Here is an 18,740-nt window from a genome sequence, read left to right as displayed (position 1 = left end):
AGTTCCTTTTCGAGAACGTAGAACCTGCTCAGTTGCTTTGTCACACAGAACCACCAGGTTACCTCAAATGAATTCGATTTTGCCTTTAGCAGGTTAGTCTCCAAAATAAATACCTGTGGAAGAAATGTTACTCTACAGAACCACTAAAGTATTCATTTTATGTAAAATGTTATTTTGCTTGTTTGTCTTTCTTACCAGGTATCTCTATGCCCTTGGACAGAAGGTATGGAAAAGATGGAAAAAACGCTATTTTGTTCTTGTTCAGGTCAGTCACTTTTTTTTCCTGTTTCCTCTTTTTCTTCACTTTAAGACAATGATTGTTAAATATTTATCTGTCTTGCTTACATTGATTAAGAGTTCCCACATTCAAAATGTAGACTGGGGATAATTTTTAAATTATTTTAACCATAAAACTCACAAATTCTTTGTGTGTGAACACAAACATTTTACTTCAAATACCTGTTCACTATTGCAAGCCAATTAGTGAGGTAATCATTGTGTATCACTCTTTCTCCAATTGTGTGGTGTAATAGAAGGTAGCTGTGTGTGTTCTTCTGTAGACTTTTATGTTCACCCTTTTTCAAAATCAGATAAAATATGGTCTGGGGAAAGCTCCACTCAACACTCATGAGAGAATAAGTGTGAAAAAGCAAAAACCCTTCTGAATATTGTGGTAAAATAGTTTTGACCTGGAAGACCTACTGCAAGGATCTGCAGATCCTGAGACAGTTCTTTGCACATAGGAGTAGCATCCTGATATTCTAGAGGTAGATATTATCTGTTTAATTACTGGTTTCATACAAATTTACTCACAGAAATATGTTTTTCAATTAACTTGACTGAGCTGTTTGTTAGGGACTGAATTCAGCACCAAAGAAGCTTATTGGAATATAAGTTTGGGCTAACTTGTTAAAAACCACAGAAACCTTTGTTCTTAAATTATGCTTATTCAGTTAAAGATATATGTTTGAAGTATAATGTTCTAAGCATCAGTCATTCTGTCCCAAGATAAAATCAAGTTATTTCATTCGCAGTAGAAATGTAGGAACAGAGTCTCACTCTTGGAATTCTTAACAGTCTGTAAAATCTCATTGATTCCGACTATACATTAAGCAAGCTTAAATGTGCTAGTCAGAAATGACATGATGAAATATCAAGAAAGGGATGCTACCATTTGCTATCTTCCAGATATGTAGCCTTCCATCAATTGCTGGATAAAATTACTTTATTGATGTCTTATAATAACATGACATCTTCATGAAAAGTGTAAAATTTCAGTCAAAAATAATTTTATCCACATGGCAGAGAGACAGTCTACATTTTTCTTCAGTAATCAAAAGTATATGTTCACACTTGCACACAGAGACCACCTTTGTATATACAGCTCAAGCTGTAAGTCAAGTTACCTTTTTAGAGTTCTCAATAATCTGTCTTCCAAATTCTGTGCCCCCCTAAAACAGTAATTTGGCACAGGATTTAAATGTATTTACAGAGCAATTTGATTGTAATTTTCCTAAAAATTTTAATTCCAATCCTGTCTTGGATTGACAAATTTGTCCTAGTGATTTGTTTTTGTCAGATCCTTCTAAAGCATTTGCCTTTTTTTTTTTTTTTGAGTCAGTTGTGTGGCTTGAGGCCTTGGCTCTGTTCCTAAGATCTTTAGCTCAGGGCTAGTACTCTACCACTTTGAGCCACTGAACCACTTCTGGTTTTCTGGTGGTTAATTGGAGATAAGAGTCACAGATTTTCATGCCTGGGCTGGTTTTGAGCCTCCATCCTCAGATCTCAGCCTCCTGAGTAGCAAGTATTACAGGCATGAGCCACCAGCACTCGGCTTGCCTGATTTTTTTTTTTTTTTTTTTTTGGTGGATCAAGGCGTTTGAATTCTGGGCCTGGTGACAGTCCATGAGCTCTTCAGCTCAAAGCTATAGCCCTACCCCGGGGCCTGGGCATTTTCCCTGAGCTCTTCAGTTTAAGGCTATTGCCCTACCCCTTTAGCCACAGCCCCACTTCCCATTTTCTAGTGATTAATTAGTGCTTGGGCTGGCTTTGAACTGCAATTCTCAGATCTCAGCCTACTGAGAAGCTAGGATTACAGGAGTGAACCACCTCCCCTTGCTCTGATTTCTTTTTAATAGAAGCAAAAACTTAATGTTATTGGATGAAACTTGGAGCAAACTTAGTTAATTTGTAGTAGTAAACAGTGTGTGTGTGTGTGTGTGTGTGTGTGTGTGTGTGTGTGTTTAAACCAGTAACCATAAATGTTTAACAGCTCGTTTGAATTCAATGTCTGACTAGAAGGCTAAGTTAGTCTGCAACGCTTGCTAAATGACTGTGGGCTAAAAGAATTTCTAATATATGGATTGTTTTCAGTATTGATAACAATCTGATGACTGGAAAATAGGCTTTCATAGACCAGCATTGAGAGGTCATATGGAAACCTCTGTTTATAGCCAAGGAAGATTCAAGGTCATTTTTACTCCTTATCTTCCTTTTAAGCACATGATCTCAAGAATAAAAAACTAAAGCACAAACAGGAATACTCTGATTATCACTCACTCGAGTTTAGAAATGACAGAAGGAATTAGTGTACATTGAGATCACAAATTGATCTGTCTTTAGGGAAGATTAACTGTGAAACTGAAAAATCTGCAGATAACTAAAATATGTATTTGACATTTTAAAAGGAAAAATCCAATTTAAATCAAAGTAGGTGGTAAGCCTGTGTGCTCTACAATTGAAATTTAGGGGAAAAAGTATCACCACAAATATAACAAATTTGGATTTATTTTATACATAATATCATCTTAAAATGTAAAGTTCATATCAATAGCTATAACACAAAATATATGTGCATATGTAGACTCCTACTCACACAGAGAACTCCATATTCAAAACCCTATATTCAAGGTTTGAAATATACATGCCAACCCTGACAACTTGTTGAAGTTTCCAACACAATTGAACCTTCTTTTTCAATTCCAACTGTAATAGAAAGACAAATTGAATGCTTTTACTTTGAAATCAAGATGGGTATATATATGGAGATTTGATGAGAATGACCTATTGGGAGGAATTGGGTAGTTTGTATTAGTATTTTTAAAGACAGCTCTTGTTCTATCCACACACAGCTTGTAGGTCCATACCTGCAGGCTGCATTATTGAAAGGTGAAGGAGTCGTTATTCCTAGGGAGGACAGAATGCCCCGCTGTGTCTGCTGCTGCCATCGGCAGAATGGTGCTCTAGTGATAATGTGAAACTCATCACCACTTGTGAGTGTGGATTATAGGAGCCATGTAGTTGGAGACCCAGCTATCAGCCAGGAATTTGTACTCACAAAAATTGAGGGAGAATCCAGTTTGGCCAGCTGCAAAGTCATTGTTCAAAGTGAACACTCGAGGAGCCTCTGAGGTGAAAAGACTTTTCCAAGACACATATGAACATGGGAATTGGAGGAAAACATGTCTATTTGAATTAGAGGCAAAGTAGGGAAAAGTAAGTTGTTTGTTAATGTTAGGTTCTTGTGGAGTTTCCTAATAAGATGAGTTTGTATTCACATTTAGGGTCTTTTTAGTTACAATACTAAATTAGTATTTTCTAAGAGATCACATTTTTAATGAAGATAAATTTTAGGTTAAGTCAAATTAGAACTGTAATTTTGAAAAATATACTGAAGTCTTATCAAAATTATACTTTTCCTTGGGGCTGGGAGTGTAGCCTAGTGGTAGAGTGTTTGCCTAGTATGCATAAAGACCCAGGTTCGATTCCTCAGTACCACATACATAGAAAAAAGCTGAAAGTGGTGCTGTGGCTCAAGTGGTAAAGCTCTAGCCTTGAGGAAAAAAAGTCCAAGGACAGTGCCCAGGCCCTGAGTTCAAGTCCCACAACTGGCAAAAAATTATACTTATCCAGTTTTTTCATATTGGGTTTGGGTAATTGGGATTCAGTATCCTTGGTACAAAAGACTTATGAAACTAGTCTTTGTAATAAAAGCATTTAGTAGCTTTAAATTTTTATTTATGGTTTAACTGAATAGAATTATTTCTTTGATATTTTGCTAACATCTATTCAAATTACTATCTATATTGCATATTCTGTAATATATCCAAAATTATTTTATTCTATTTTTATTATCTGAAGCAATTGTACAAAGGAGTTGCCGTTCAACCAATAAGTTTATAAATACAATGCAACTTGATCAGTGTTACCTCTTTCATCATTTTCCCCACCTTTTTCAACCCAATCCAACCCACCCCTTCTATTTTCCTAGTTTCATAGGAAAATTAAATGCTATGTATTAGATACTAGGACTGCAAAAATTTGGATGTTACATAATCATTCTCTATCTGTAACCTGGTACTTTTTAAGCAATTGTTTTGTGGCATAGCTAAATCACTTTTAAAGTAGACTTATTTAACACTAAGTGTTAGCTATTTGACTCTGTTATTGTTACCTCCTTAAGAAACTAAGCATTCTATAGTGCTTAGTATATTTATTTAGCCTAGGTTAGAGTCAAGCAAATCTAGCTCTGTAGACTATAAAGATAAAGCTTTTATTTCCTCAGACTCTGATTAAATTAAAGCACACAAGTACAGTGGGTCTGAAGAATAGCACATGGATGAATACCCACTGTAGATCATTCAGCTCATGACATGCAAAGCAATGCTGCTACATTAGAGAAATAACCAGGGAGTGATGGCATGGAGAGCCCTATGCTCAAGATAGTCACTTCCTGTATGACATCACTAGAAACTGAAGTAGACATCTATGTTGTTTTGGCCCTGTATCAAGCATTCCCTGCTTGTTGTCAGTGTGTCAGAATCATGACTTGAAGTTGGTGCAAACAACAGCAGGCTCTCAAGACAAAATGTTAATTACATATCAGCTGAGTTGGCACAGGATGTAAACAGCCAGCCATGCCACTGCCACTGAGTGATCTGTGCAGACTGCAGACATATGAGTGCTGTTACTAAGATGCCGTCAGGATTTGCCTTGAACATAAAGAAATGACTGTCCCTGCTTTACTGGTTTCTGTAAGTTCCAACATCCATGCAGGCTCACTGAGGCAGTGAAGACTCCTGTGCTGGTATGCCATTTTCTACATGTAGAATGTGAAGTTAGTTACAGGGATCAAGATTAGTTCAGGACATCCTCCGATACTTATTTTGAGCAGTAGGATAATAGGAAGTAAATAAGGACACACTTCTGTCACAGGAAAAGCATATGATTTGCATTTCTTTTATGACTCAAAATGTTGTGTCTATTGGCCATTCTTATTTCCTCTCCAGAGAAGTCTGTTTTACACTTTAACCCACTTATAAATGGGGTGGTTGTTTCTTTGAGGATTTGTTTTTGAGGGATTTAATTTTTTTAGTTCTAAGTATACTTTTGCTATGAGGCCTGTTGGATAGCTAGTGATGATATTCTTTCAGTTTGTGAGCTTTCTGTTTATCTTGCTACCTATGTCTATTGCCATGCAGAAGCGCTATAGTTTAATGCAATCTCATTTTATCTAGACTTTGGTTTGTTGTGATTCTGTTTTTATTTAGGAAATTTCAACCTTTGCCATGGAGCCCTAGTGTTTCTCCTATAGTATTTGTGCCCCTGTAATATTTTCAGGGTATCTGTTCTTACCTCAAGGTCTTTAATTCATTTGGAATTGAGTCTGATGAAGTTTGATATATACGAGTCTAACCTCAGTTTTCTACATGCTTATAGCCAGTTCTGCCAGCATCATCTGTTGAAGAGACTGTCTTTTTTCCATCTCATATTTTTGGCTCCTTTCTCAAAGATTAGACGGGCATAGATCTGTGGGATCATTTCTGGGGATTCAGTTCAATTCCGTGGTTCCTCGGGCCAGTTTATGTACCAGTATCAAGCTGATTTTTTAACTATGGCCTCAAGATTCTACCTCACCTCAGTTAAAATGGCCATTGTCAGGAAAACAAATAATAACAGATGCTGGCCTGAGATGTGGCCAAAAGGGAATGATACTACACTGTTAATGAGAATGTAAACTGGTTCAACCACTCTGGAAAGCAGTATGAAGGTTCCTCAAAAAACTAAACATACAGCTCCCCACTCTTGAGCACTTACCCAAATGATCAAAAAGCCACACTAAAGCTACCAGCACAACTATGTTCATTGCAGCATTATTTTTTCCATATAATTTTTATTGTAATTAGTAGAAGGGTTACATTACATTCACCAGATGGAAGGTGCATTACTTCACATACATTGATACCCTTTCTCATGTCTTGATCCCCATTTCCCTCCCCCCTACCCCTACCCTCATCTTGTTTTCCCCTCTTTCCTATCCAATTTCAAATAACCAAATATGCATATATCCAATATATCAGATAACAAAGTGAAATACTGTAACAATATGAGATAACCAAGGGAAAACAAAAGAGATGAGAGATAGCATAGTACATTAAGGACAACAATCACTCATTATATGGCTTTTGTTTCTATATCCTAGAGGTCCTTTCATTTAGCGTCATATATGGAATCAATCCAGATGCCTCTCAGTATATAAATGGGTTAAGAAGATGTGATATATATACACAATGGAATTCTATGCTTCCATCAGAAAGAATGATGTCATATCAATTGTGAGGAAATGAAAAGGCTTGGAAAAACTCATACTAAGTGAAGTAAGCCAGACCAAAAAAAAAAACATAGGCTCCATGGTTTGCCTTGTCTATAATAATTAATATATGCCTACAAAGTCCTAGCCGAGTTTCTCAATAGTACAGTAGCTATGTACATGACCATATAAAATGACTCTCATTAAAATGATAATGTGGAAACAAGAGGATTATTTCTGTTATTTTCTTTTTCTCTTCTTTTCTTTTCCTTTCTCTTTCTTTCTTTCTTTTTTAGTGTAATGTTTGCAGTTAATTCTTTTGTGTTTTTCTCCTCTGGTTTATTCCCTGTGGTCACTATTTCTGATTTTGGTACCTTTTGTCTTGTATATAAGTTTTTTTTTCAACCACACCTTGGGTTTTATTTGCTTTTGCAAATAAAAAACTTAAATATTATCTAGATTTTGGCATAAATACATTAGGTACTATATAGAATATATTATAATTATAGCATATCATATGTAATGTGAATATAATATGATGTATAATATATTCACATACATATATGGGTACATCTTTGTCTTGTATATAAGTTTATCTGATTTGGGGAGGGAAGAGGAATGACAGAATCAGCAGGACAAAAGGTGATACAAAGCAACAATGATACTCACTAGACAGTATTGTCTACAGCCTGGGGGAGGAGGGGACTCAATGGAGAGGAAGCAGGAGGAAATGAGAGAGGGGTAACACTGCTCAAAATGCAATGTACTCATTACCTTACTTACCTATCTGTAATCCTTCTGTACATCACCTTTACTCAAATGGTAACAATTTGCACAAAAATCCTTCTAGCAACTTGCTTAGAATAACCAATAGACTTGACCTAGAGAAGACCTTGTATATTCTGGCTACAAGCCTTCCTATCAGTAAGGGTCACCTTTACCTCAATAATTCTGATCCAAACTACGTGCAGTGCTTTTGCATGGTTTAGATACTCACAGAGCTAATCCTCCACATCTAGAGTTTTGCTAATTTATTGGAGATGAGTTTTTTTTCTTTAATTAAATGTTTTTATTTGAAAATACTAAAGACAGAAAAGTTACAGTTACAGAAGTCAGGCAAAGATTACATTTCCTTTCGGATAATGTTCCCCCTTCACACACTCCCAGTTTTTTCTTCCCCTCCCACCCAATAGTTGTGTAGTTCATTTGCATTAAAGTGTCCAGTGAGTACCATTGCTATATTTGTTTACCTTTTGTCCCTCTGTTTCTGTGCCTCCAGTAACAGAAATAAGACTCTTACCAGACTTTTCTGTCCTGGTTGGCTTTGCACCTCAGTCCTCAGATCTCAGATTCATATATAGCTAGGATTACAAGTGTGAGCCATCAATCAGCACCTGGTCATATTTGGTTTCAAATGTCCAGAATTCCAATTCCAATTATATTTTCTTTATGCATTTAGATGTTTATCCTTATTCTACCTAGAGTGTATGCTGCTCCATTAAAATAAAGTTGTTATCATTCTTTTAATATATTTAACACTACCTGGCACCTCGGTTATGATCTACCTACACTCTTGCTAATCACTGAATATATGTAGATCCCTCTAAGCATTTTTTATAAACACCGCTTTTACATTCTTTAATTTGTAAAATGATTGCTGGATCTTTATTATGCCAGTCAAGACAGTTAATAATGAATATGTATTCCCTTCAAATCTTTCAGTCTAGAAAATATGTTCATTTTTCTTGATTAAATTAAGCTCTTGGATTAAAAAAAATCCTCCAGCAGCACCTTTGGCCTCTGCCAAGAACATTTCCAGCTAAGGATTTTAAAAGCCTTAATCTTTACTGAAATTAGATGTCAGCAGTTGCTAAGCTGCCAGCTGTTAACATGATCCCTGCAGTCGTAATATGACATACAAATTTGAATGCTGTGGTCTCTAAGATCCCATAGTTAGCACTTACATGCATGGAAATGGACAGGTGTTGAACAGGTTGGCAATTGAGAAAAAAATGGGAGGATTTCCATACCAGATGTAGGTACCTTGTAGGACTACAATAACGGAAGTTAAGATGCCTGGTTGGAAGGAGTGATGCTGAAAAGAGATTTGATGCTGTCCTTGGCTTAAAAGTATGTTTACTCCCCAAGTCTTAGAAAATCTATTCTTTATGGAGCTCCTAAGGGTAGAATGGTTAAGGATATTCAATGTTTATGATTTTGCTGCACTTTCTATCAAAGACATTTTTTCAATGCCTTTCTAGAAATGTATGTTAGCTTTGTTTAGTAATACAAAAAGGAAGCCTGTATGTGAAAGTCAATCCTGAATCAGAGTTGGCCAGGCCACCTGTTTGTGTAATTCCCTGGCTCATAGTGATGTTGGTGATCAAGTGAAGGCTGTAGAATTTCTCCTAACTGGGAGCCCAGGGAGCAAGGTAAACCCCTGGTTCCCATAGCTAATCTTTTGGCAGCATGCTTTAACAATTACTGCCAACTGACACTCTTCATTCTAGCAGAGTACAGTGGTCCCAGATGAAGCTTTCACCTGGTCTTACGCTATGGATGGTTTGTAGAATGGTCTTAGGAATGAGAGTTAGCATGACCTTGAAAGAGAAGCAGGTAAAATTAGGTGCTGTTGGAGATGCTAGAAAAATCAGAAGAAGAATGAAATGTATCATTTTAAGAAAACAGCTTCAAGCAACAACAGCAACAGTAAGCTGGAACAATGGTATTTATAGAAAGTTGCCTCTGGAACACATGTATTACAACACAAGGGCCAAATTATGCTTTTTTTCTTTTTAGTTGCTTCAGAGTTCAGGTGACAGCTGATAGTCAGTGACAGCTCTGTTTCTTGTCGTTGGTGTTTTGTTACTCTCCCATCTGGACTCTGGATTCTAGGTCTGTTGAATGAACTCTGAGGTGTTAAAATAAACAAGATATTAAAAATAGTTCTCATCATAATAAAGAATGACATTGATATTTTCATGGATTTTTATTGAATCACTACAGATTTAAGACGGACATTTTCTTAGAATAATGCACATTTTAACACTACTAATTCTTCTAAAACGAAAGAGATATTGTCCCCTTTGTGTCTCCTTGATCACTTCTGTCAGTGCTGATTAGGTTTTGTTGCAGAAATAAATTGCATTTTATTCCAGTGTGATTTATATTTTTATTGTAGTTACTGTAAATTATATTTAAAAGTATTTTATGCAGTTTAGTCATTGTTAATATATAGAGAGACATTATATTGATTTTTGTGTTCTTTGTGTCCTATAACTTGTCAAATTGATTTATTGGTTGTAACAGTATTCTAATAGGGCATGTAGGATTTTCTATATCTACTATGTCAAGAGACACCGACAATTTAACTTCTGCATTTCTCATATAAAGGATGCCTTATAGTTCTTTTTCTTTCCTAATTGTTCTTCCTTGGATATAAGTAGTGAACACAGACATCCTTGTCTTATTCCAGATTTTCCCTCTTTTTTTCTGGTTCTGGGGCTTGAATGTGGTCTTGAGTTTTGTTTTGTTGTTGTTGTTTTGGTATATAGCTATCACCATATCATTTGGACCATGCCACCAGCCAGGCCCTATCTAGAACTTTTAAAGTGAATATGCAATGCTAATTTTTTTAAGGAGCCAATTACTAGGCAATAGAATGGGTCTCAAAAATAGTAATATTTGGCCGGGAGTTTGGACTAGTGGTAGACTCCTTACCTAGCTTGCATGAAGGCCCAGGTTCATTTCCATGATAGCACTTACACAGAAAAAAAGCTGGAAGCGGTGCTGTGGCTCAAGTGGTAGAGCTCTAGCCTTGAGAAAGCCCGAGGACAGTGCTCAAGCCCTGAGTTCAATCCCCAGGGCTGGCAAAAAAAATACTAATATTCTAAGTAATTTTTTGATGGATTGTATGGATGGTCTTAGTTGTCATTGCATTTTATTATGTTAATACAGAAGCAACACACACTTCTAGGTGTGTCTGTTAGAGCATTTCCAGGAATACTCAACTAAAGAGAACAAAGACCCACTCACCAGGCCTTACATACCAACTCAACAAAATAGAAGGGTAAAAGTGAGCTTGCTAGCATATGTGCTCTCTCTCTAATCCTCTGTGTGTGTGTGTGTGTGTGTGTGTGTGTGTGTGTGTGTGTGTTTCTTTATGCGCAAGGTTAACTTTTCTACTCTGCCTTGCTCTCTCACTGTGATGGACTGAAAGTTAAAAACCCCAACCCTAAAGTAAGCCTTTTTTTCCCTTAAATGCTTTTTTGCTTAAGCATTTAGTCACAGTAAATTGATTTTAAAACTGAACTTGTGGCTCCAAAGGCTTCAGAAGTATCTGTGCTCATCCTTTGCAGGTTCAGAAGTATAAAATGTAAACTAAGTGAGAAAGAAAGGAAAGGAACATAAGGGAAAATTCTCAGCCCCACTGGCACAGGCCAAAACTGTTATTTAGGTTTATAAATTTAAGTAACAGTAAGATGCTATTGCTTACACATTGAAATGGGCAAATATATATATATGTATATATATACAAATATATATATTGAAAACACAATGCTTGGCAAAGACAGCTGACACCAAAAGCTCTCATATTCTCTCATATACCACAAAACTGTATGGCACAGATATTCATGTTAATATATTATTGAGCTTTTTTTTATGGGGATTGAATTAGGGTACATTTACTGTCTAGGTAAATGTTCTGTCAAATTAGTCCCTGGTTAGAACTGTGTGCTATTATTTATCCTCCACCATTCATTCCTATCCAAAAAACAAACAAAAGAAAAGAAAAGAAATCCCCACATGTACGAAAAAGGTTCCTTTCCTTGTAAAGCTAAGGAACAAATCTAATACCTTATGCAGGCTAGGTAATTATCCTGCTTGTGAGTCTTATTCCTAGCTCTCCTAGTCAGATCTTTGGACAGAAGGAAACTGGAATCTTGTGGGAGCCAGTAGCATTCATTTGTCAACCTGCAAAATGAGGAAAGAGAAGAAAGAGACATCGGTCTTCTTACTTTCTTCGAATAAAACAATGACTTCATTTTTTCAAACTGGAAATAGCTTTATTCTCTTTTTTTTTATTAAATTGTGCCCCTATTGTTTTTAGAGAAAAAGCAGAATATTGAAAAAAATTGTACATGACCGATACTCTTACCATCTACTAACCATCTATTATATACAATGTTTTTTTCTGTTATGGTGATTTTTTTGTATGTTTTACTCTATCTTAGAAATGTTTATACCTATCTTAGAAATATTTGGGAAATCCTGTTTTATTTCTTTTTTTTTTTTTTTTTTTTTTTTTTTTTTTTTTTTGCCAGTCCTTGGCTTGGGCTCAGGGCTTGAGCATTGTTCTTGGGTTTTCTCAAAGCTAGAGCTCTACCACTTGAACCACAGCACCACTTCTGTCTTTTTCCTATGTATGTAGTACCAAGGAATTGAACCCAGGTCTTCGTGTATGCTAGGCATGCACTCTACCACGAGGCCAAACTCTTGGCGCCTCCTGTCTTATTTCTTTCAAGGACTCGGAGTATTATAGTCTTGGGGCATGCCATAATTACCCACATAGGTCTCCAGGTTTTTTTTCTTCTATGCAATATGGTAGTGAGCTCATTGCAAATATATCTTTGAGCACTTGTCCAGTGGTTTCCCTAGCCTGTGATTTGAGGAGATTTTCTGGATTAAAGAAATGCATACCAAACATTGTTGTATTTATTATCAGATAAATTCATGTTCTTCAAAGAGTTCAGTATACAGGCAATATTTCTTCCTCCCCAGAAAATCTCCATGTGTACTTGTATTCATTAAATATAATTCATGTTGATTTTTTTCATAATGACATTCTTGGATTAATCATTGTCTCTTGAAAGGTATTCTTCTGTTTCCTTCATTTTACTTCATGTTTTAAAATGGAAAGGTGAAATACTTCACACTAATCTGTTTCTTCAGAATCATGTGTTGCCAGATATTTTGTTTATTAATCCACCAAATATCTCTTTCTCCTGCTGGGAACAACACCTTTTTTCTTCTGTCTGGGGTGAACTTCCAAGGGTTTACCTAATGTAGCATTGAGCATCTTTTGCTGCCTATGTGAGCTCTTAAACCAAACTGATGGCGTTTTCTCTCCCTGGACACCGTATTTCATTCAAATATATTTTAAAGTTCAAGCCAGATTATCTGAGAGGTGATCTCTGAGCTGTGGCAGCTGTGGCAAGCTGTGGGCAGCTAGGATTCTAGCCAAGCGAGACTTCAGCACAAGGAAATAAGGCCAATTAACAGTAGACAGGGTAAATCCTGTTGGGGCTACCACTGGCTTTCCCCACCTTTCCTTCTTTTGTAGAGTTATATGGGAAATAGCAACCCATTTTGTTTTTATTCATGTCCATTTTTTAACCTGACTTAAATCACTTGCAATAAGCATGCTTTTAATTGTGGCTACTGAGTTTGGGAATACTATTATTATACTCAATTTACAATATGTGTTCTCCTCAAAGATTCTAAGAACTGCTCAAGTAATAGGAAAAAAATTTTCTTTAACCTACTGGTTCCAAACATTTCCAACCAGAATAATTCTTTATAGTGTTTCTATTAATACTCGCAGAAGTTTCACCAGGGAGTCATTGAATTGGGAAATGCTAGACCCATGGAAGGCTTAACTGCAAGGTGAAAAATGAAAGGTGCTTTGATCTCTGAAATGTGTTTGAAAAATATCCTGGAATAGAATCATTTCTATGTAAGCTATGGATCGTATTATTTATTTGGGAAAACAGTCTCTTTTTGGCAGAATAGGGTTTGAACTCACAGCCTCCTGCTAGGCTAGGCAGGAGCTCTACCACTAGGCCAGGCAGGAGCTCTACCACTAGGCCATGCTTCTAACCCTTTTATACACTGGCTATTTTTGAGATGGTATCTTGCTTCCTGCTGAGGTTCGTTCCCAGACCGTGATCTTCCTGCATTTTGTTTCCTGCCATACCCAGAATATAACAGACTTGCGCTAGCACATCCAGCCTCTTCCACTGAAATGAAGACTCACAGATATATTTTTTTCCTTGTCTCACCTGAAGCTATCAAACTCCTGATCTAAGTTACCATGTAGTGAACATGACAGATAACTGCCACAATGTCCAACTTTTGGATTGAGAAAAGGTCTCATGTGTGTGACTTCAGTCCACCATCCTCTTGATCTCAGCCTCCTGAGTGGTTATTATTACAGGCCTAAGCCACTGGTGCTGAAGTCTTTTGACAAAGCTAAAGCTAAATTTGATCAGTTTGACATGAGCAATCTATAAACATTTTGCCTTTTTTTCACAATCAGGTCAGCCAATACACGTTTGCAATGTGCAGCTATAGAGAAAAGAAGTCTGAGCCTCAAGAATTAATGCAGCTGGAAGGCTATACTGTAGATTACACAGCACCCCACTCAGGTAAGTCTAGGCAAAGCCACTTCTGCTGGCAAGCCTGGGGGCAGAAGGACCACAGGAAACCTATGTTTTCTCTACTTTCAAACTCTGCTTGATAAGTGCAGGTGTGGATTTCAGTTGAATAACTAGGCAGAGCACTAGCCTTCAAATTATATCCTTTAGAGGTTACATTTAGTTATGATTTGCCTTCTCTAATATTTTAGTACAGCGAGGGAAATATGTAAAAGTGACAGGAATGGAGAAATTGTATGAGGACATCAGCAATATATGAATAACTTCTGCACTTCCCTGTGTATTGACAGTAAATATGCTGGCATGAAGGAGTTCTTCCTCTGACATGACATGTCAGAGTACATTGTCCTTTCTGTAAAGTATGTTTACTTCATCTTACAGAATACCACTGTGTCATAGACTGTTTCCCTGAGCTAATGATGATTTCCAAGTTGATATAGCTACTTAATCTGTAGTGTTCTTTCTTTTCAAAGTATGGGGGGTTAGAATCTGAGCAGCTGTTTCCCTTCAAGTATTGGATGATAGATTTAATCCTCAACTGCAAATTAACTAAGCAGCTTTTTACAAATTCATTCATACCCAAGGAGCCAATTAGTAAGTGAAAGTAAAACCTTCCAATCATGTGCCTTTTAATATCTTTTTCCCCCCACAGGCCTTCAAGGAGGACAGATGTTTTTTAATGCTGTTAAAGAAGGGGATACTGTAATATTTGCCAGTGATGATGAACAGGACAGAATATTATGGGTTCAGGCCATGTATCGAGCCACTGGTCAATCTTATAAACCAGTTCCTGCAGTCCAAACCCAGAAGCTGAATCCTAAAGGAGGAAATCTCCATGCAGATGCTCAGCTTTGTAAGTTATGCTGAAAATAATTTAGCAATTAATAACCTTAATAAGAAATAAAACAGAGATTTATTTAGTCTTCTAGTTTATGTCATTAACAAGAGTCCTTATTAACTAAAAATAGTTTCTATTCTTTGTCATAGAATCAGTTATCTAATTTTTATATTTTGTTGGCAAAATGACACACATGTTTCTAATCATTGGTATGCCAAGCATTCGTATGTTTCTGGGAATCTTAATAGCACATGAGAAAATAACATAAGGCTTCTTAAGTGTTATTCAGTTTATTGAAATTTCAGTTTACATGTCCTGTAGAAAAGAGGTATGTACTTCAAAATCAGATTTTATTGATAAGATTACATATTACCAACAGTGTAATCATTTTGTACAAGTGTTTTCAACTGCACCCATGGATCATAAAGCTTTATTCTCGTGTAGAAGGATAGAGTATCATGAATGCCATGCTTCTTTTTCCAAAATACAAATGTCATTTTCTGTGTAATCTAAATCAAGATCTGTACATTTTCATTTTAATTTCTTATTGATTAATTGAAAGTTGTGTCATAGTGGAAGATACAACTTCAAATGGAGCTTTAATAGTCACTAAGCCAAATATCTTATCCTCCTTTGTAAAACTTCTCTGATTCTCCCTCTAGTAAATCAATGTGTCTTTATCTTTAGCCTCCAAGTTATATTTTTTAATTGTCAAGATTCCACTCTGGGGTAGCAACATCTTGACATGCATTATTTTCTTTTTTTACTTTTCATAAGCACTCTCTTTTTATTGAAACACCCTTCAGTATCATAGCTGAGTATCTTAAAGGCTCTTTAGGCCAAATAAACAAAGGTGAGTATGGATTCTTTTTCATTATTTTCCCGTAAAAACTTCATATCGTGTCATAAATTATTTTAATTCATCTGGAGCACATTTTTAAATTATAGTAGACTACTTGACAATAGTTAATATTAATTTTAATTGGATATCAAACATCCTTATTCCTATGTTTGAATTAGTGCTATTGTCATCTTGAAAAAGGAAACAAAATGAGTTCATTTTAGTACCTATTTTCATTTCTGCCTGGTCCTACAACTAGACCACAGAACAGCAAATAAGAATTTCCATCAAAACTCAGGAGAGTAGACTGTTGTCTCTTTGATCAGTGTTCCAAAACTTGAGCTCATCCATTCAGAGAAGCTCAGTCTCAGATGTCAAGTCAGTCAATACATCTTCCCTTCCCTTCCCTCCTTTCCTTACAACCTGAATAAACTGAAAAACTCTGGAAGGGTTATATAAAATAAATATATGGATGGATGGATGTCTATAAGTATATACATATGTATATATAAAGATTATATAAAATGTATATATAATTATAGAAAATAACATGTACATCTAGATTGCTATCAGTCCATAATTGCCTAGGGCATATGGTTCATATTGCTCATAACCATGGACTGTCTAGGTCCCATATAGTCTGTATTCACTCACTCAAGTCTAAACTCTTTTACTTCCCTTACACCATGTTTACCAAACTTTTGCACCTGGGGATAGAAGAACATGGTTCATGCTCCAAGTATAATACCCACAGTGAGGGAAACACTGGAAGGCTCACCTAGGTCTTTATGTCCCAGCCTCGCCTGATGCATTGTTTTTCTACTTCTGCAAGTGTTGACTGGATGTGTATCTATTGGCCATGAGTTCATGGCGTATCAAGGTACAAGACTCTGTCAGCATTCTCTCTATCAGAGAGAACTTTTGTCTCTCCCTATTTTTTATTTTTTTTTTATTTTTCAACCTCCACCACAGCATAAAATAGTCAGAGCTCTTACTCTACCTCATTTTCCTCCTCTAGATGATTGATGCCTTTTTTTCTTCTGATTTTATTGATATGCAAAAACTGCATGTTTTCAACTTCACTTTCTTTCTGTCTTCTGTTTGTTTGTTGCTTGTTTCTTCCCCTCCACCCCCCGCCAGTCCTGGGCTTAAGCTCAGAGCCTGAGCACTGTCCTTGGGCTTTTCTCAAGGCTAGAGCTCTACCACTTGAGCCTCAACACCACTTCCGGCTTTTTCTAAGTATGTGGTACTGAGGAATAGAACCCGGGTCTTCGTGCATGCTAGGCAAGCACTCTACCACTAGGCGAAACTCCCAGACCAACCCTGAGCTCTATCAGTTGAACCACAGCTTCTACTTCTTACCGTATTTCCCGCTGAGACTGGCTTTGAACCCTGATCCTCCAGTCTCAGCCTCCTGAGTAGCCAGCATTAGAAGTATGAGTCAGCGGGTAAAGGCTATCCTTATATGTTCATCTTAAGTGCTTATTTGTTATCTGATTATCATTTATCTGCTTTGTTAGTTCTCTTCAAATATTTTATTTTCTCTTTTATACCTACATTCTTTTGTTCTTTACCTCCCACCCTCCCTTCTTTCTTTCTTCCTTTCTTTCTTTCTTCTTGATAATAGCTTGTGCTTTTTCCAGTCTTGTACCAAACTGTAATCTTGCTATCTTCACTTCCCAAGTACCTGGGATTATAGGTATGTGGTACTATGCCTAGACCATAATGATTTTTTTCTCATTACAATCTGGTTTTGAAAGTCCCTAAAAGACTCTTAATATTTATCAGATATATAATTGGCAAATATTTTAATTCATCTGTGCTTGTCTTTTCATATATCTTAATATCATCTTTCAAAATAAGTAATTCTGAATTGTATTGAGGTTCGTCTAATTGTTTATTTGTCGTTGTTTGCTTTTGCTTATATCTTATGATCTATGATGGCTTCAAACTCACAATTCTGCTGACTTATCCTCCTAATTGTTAAGATTATGACATCCTATTTCCTTAAGCAGATGTGTTTTCGATGTTATTCTTAAGACTTTTTTGCCCCATGTAGAATTAAAAGATTTGCTTCTGTACTATCTTCTGCAAGTTTTTGACTTTCACGTCATCTACCTATTTGGAGTTAACCTGTCTACATGATGAGGTGTACATCATCACCTCTGGATCTCACATGGATACCCATAAATTGAAGCTGTTACCCACTTAGTTGTCTTTGTACATTTGTCAGAATCAACTGACAATACAAGTTTACTTTTGATCAGGTTGTTTATCTTGCTTTTGTCTCAAATACTGAAGCTTAGTAAATCTTGAATCAGGGGATGTAAGAACTCCAAGTTGATTTTTTGAAAATGTCCTGGCTAGTCAATCACTTTACATTTCCATCCTTTTTTTTTTTTTGGTGTTTTGCATTTGAACTATTTCTGTGGCCTTTCATATATTACAGTCCTAGTATTTCCATCAACTTCTTATACACATGTAAAGTCTTTATTTACCTGTGTTTGGAATAGATTTTTTTACATTAAAGATAAATTCTTACCTTTCTTCTAGCATATATTTTGCTTATAGTGTATGGGATCTGTGGTCACTTTGGTTTGTTCCTCTCTTCATGTTTTCTTTCTTCCTTTCTCAAATTTCTATAAAGATTTTCTTTTTGATGATAGTTTTTGAAAAATCATAATTTCTTATGGTAGCTTTCATCGTGAAAATATTGTGAAGCTTTGTTCAGACGCAGAGATAAATAGCTCTAACCTTTTGTGTTTTGCATATCAGTTTTGTTGAGTGGAAGAAGCTGTCTTTAATCTCAGATTATCATTCTCCACTTCTGGATGCGAAACCTTCTTAATATTCAAAATAATAAGCTATGAGGTATGAGGTTTTATATGGTGACTGCTGGAAACAAGCAGGATTCCAGGCAGTGTGAGAGTTGAACACCCTTCTCATTAGTCTTGAATACTGAGGTTTTCCTACTCTCTACTACTTCTCACATATGCATGAGCTGATCCCAGCTCTGCCAGAGACACAGGTAGCAAG

At 36.3% G+C, this 18,740-nt stretch overlaps 1 protein-coding gene across 8 annotated transcripts in view; it reads left to right on the top strand.

The window, feature by feature from the left end:
* Positions 1-18,740, top strand: part of Cadps2 (calcium dependent secretion activator 2) — a 426,292-nt gene that overhangs the window by 269,542 nt on the left and 138,010 nt on the right. For all 8 annotated transcript variants that reach the window (XM_090333225.1, XM_090333224.1, XM_090333226.1 and 5 more), the window contains exons 9-11: positions 199-265; positions 13,908-14,016; positions 14,678-14,878. In XM_090333225.1, the coding sequence (XP_090189351.1) occupies positions 199-265; positions 13,908-14,016; positions 14,678-14,878 (377 nt within the window). The remainder of the gene's footprint in view (positions 1-198; positions 266-13,907; positions 14,017-14,677; positions 14,879-18,740) is intronic.

The sequence above is a fragment of the Megascapheus bottae genome, chromosome 5 (genome assembly GCF_031878675.1).
Source record: "Megascapheus bottae isolate mThoBot1 chromosome 5, mThoBot2.hap1, whole genome shotgun sequence".
Classification (NCBI taxonomy): Eukaryota; Metazoa; Chordata; class Mammalia; order Rodentia; family Geomyidae; genus Megascapheus; species Megascapheus bottae.
This window is presented reverse-complemented; position numbering and strand designations above follow the sequence as displayed.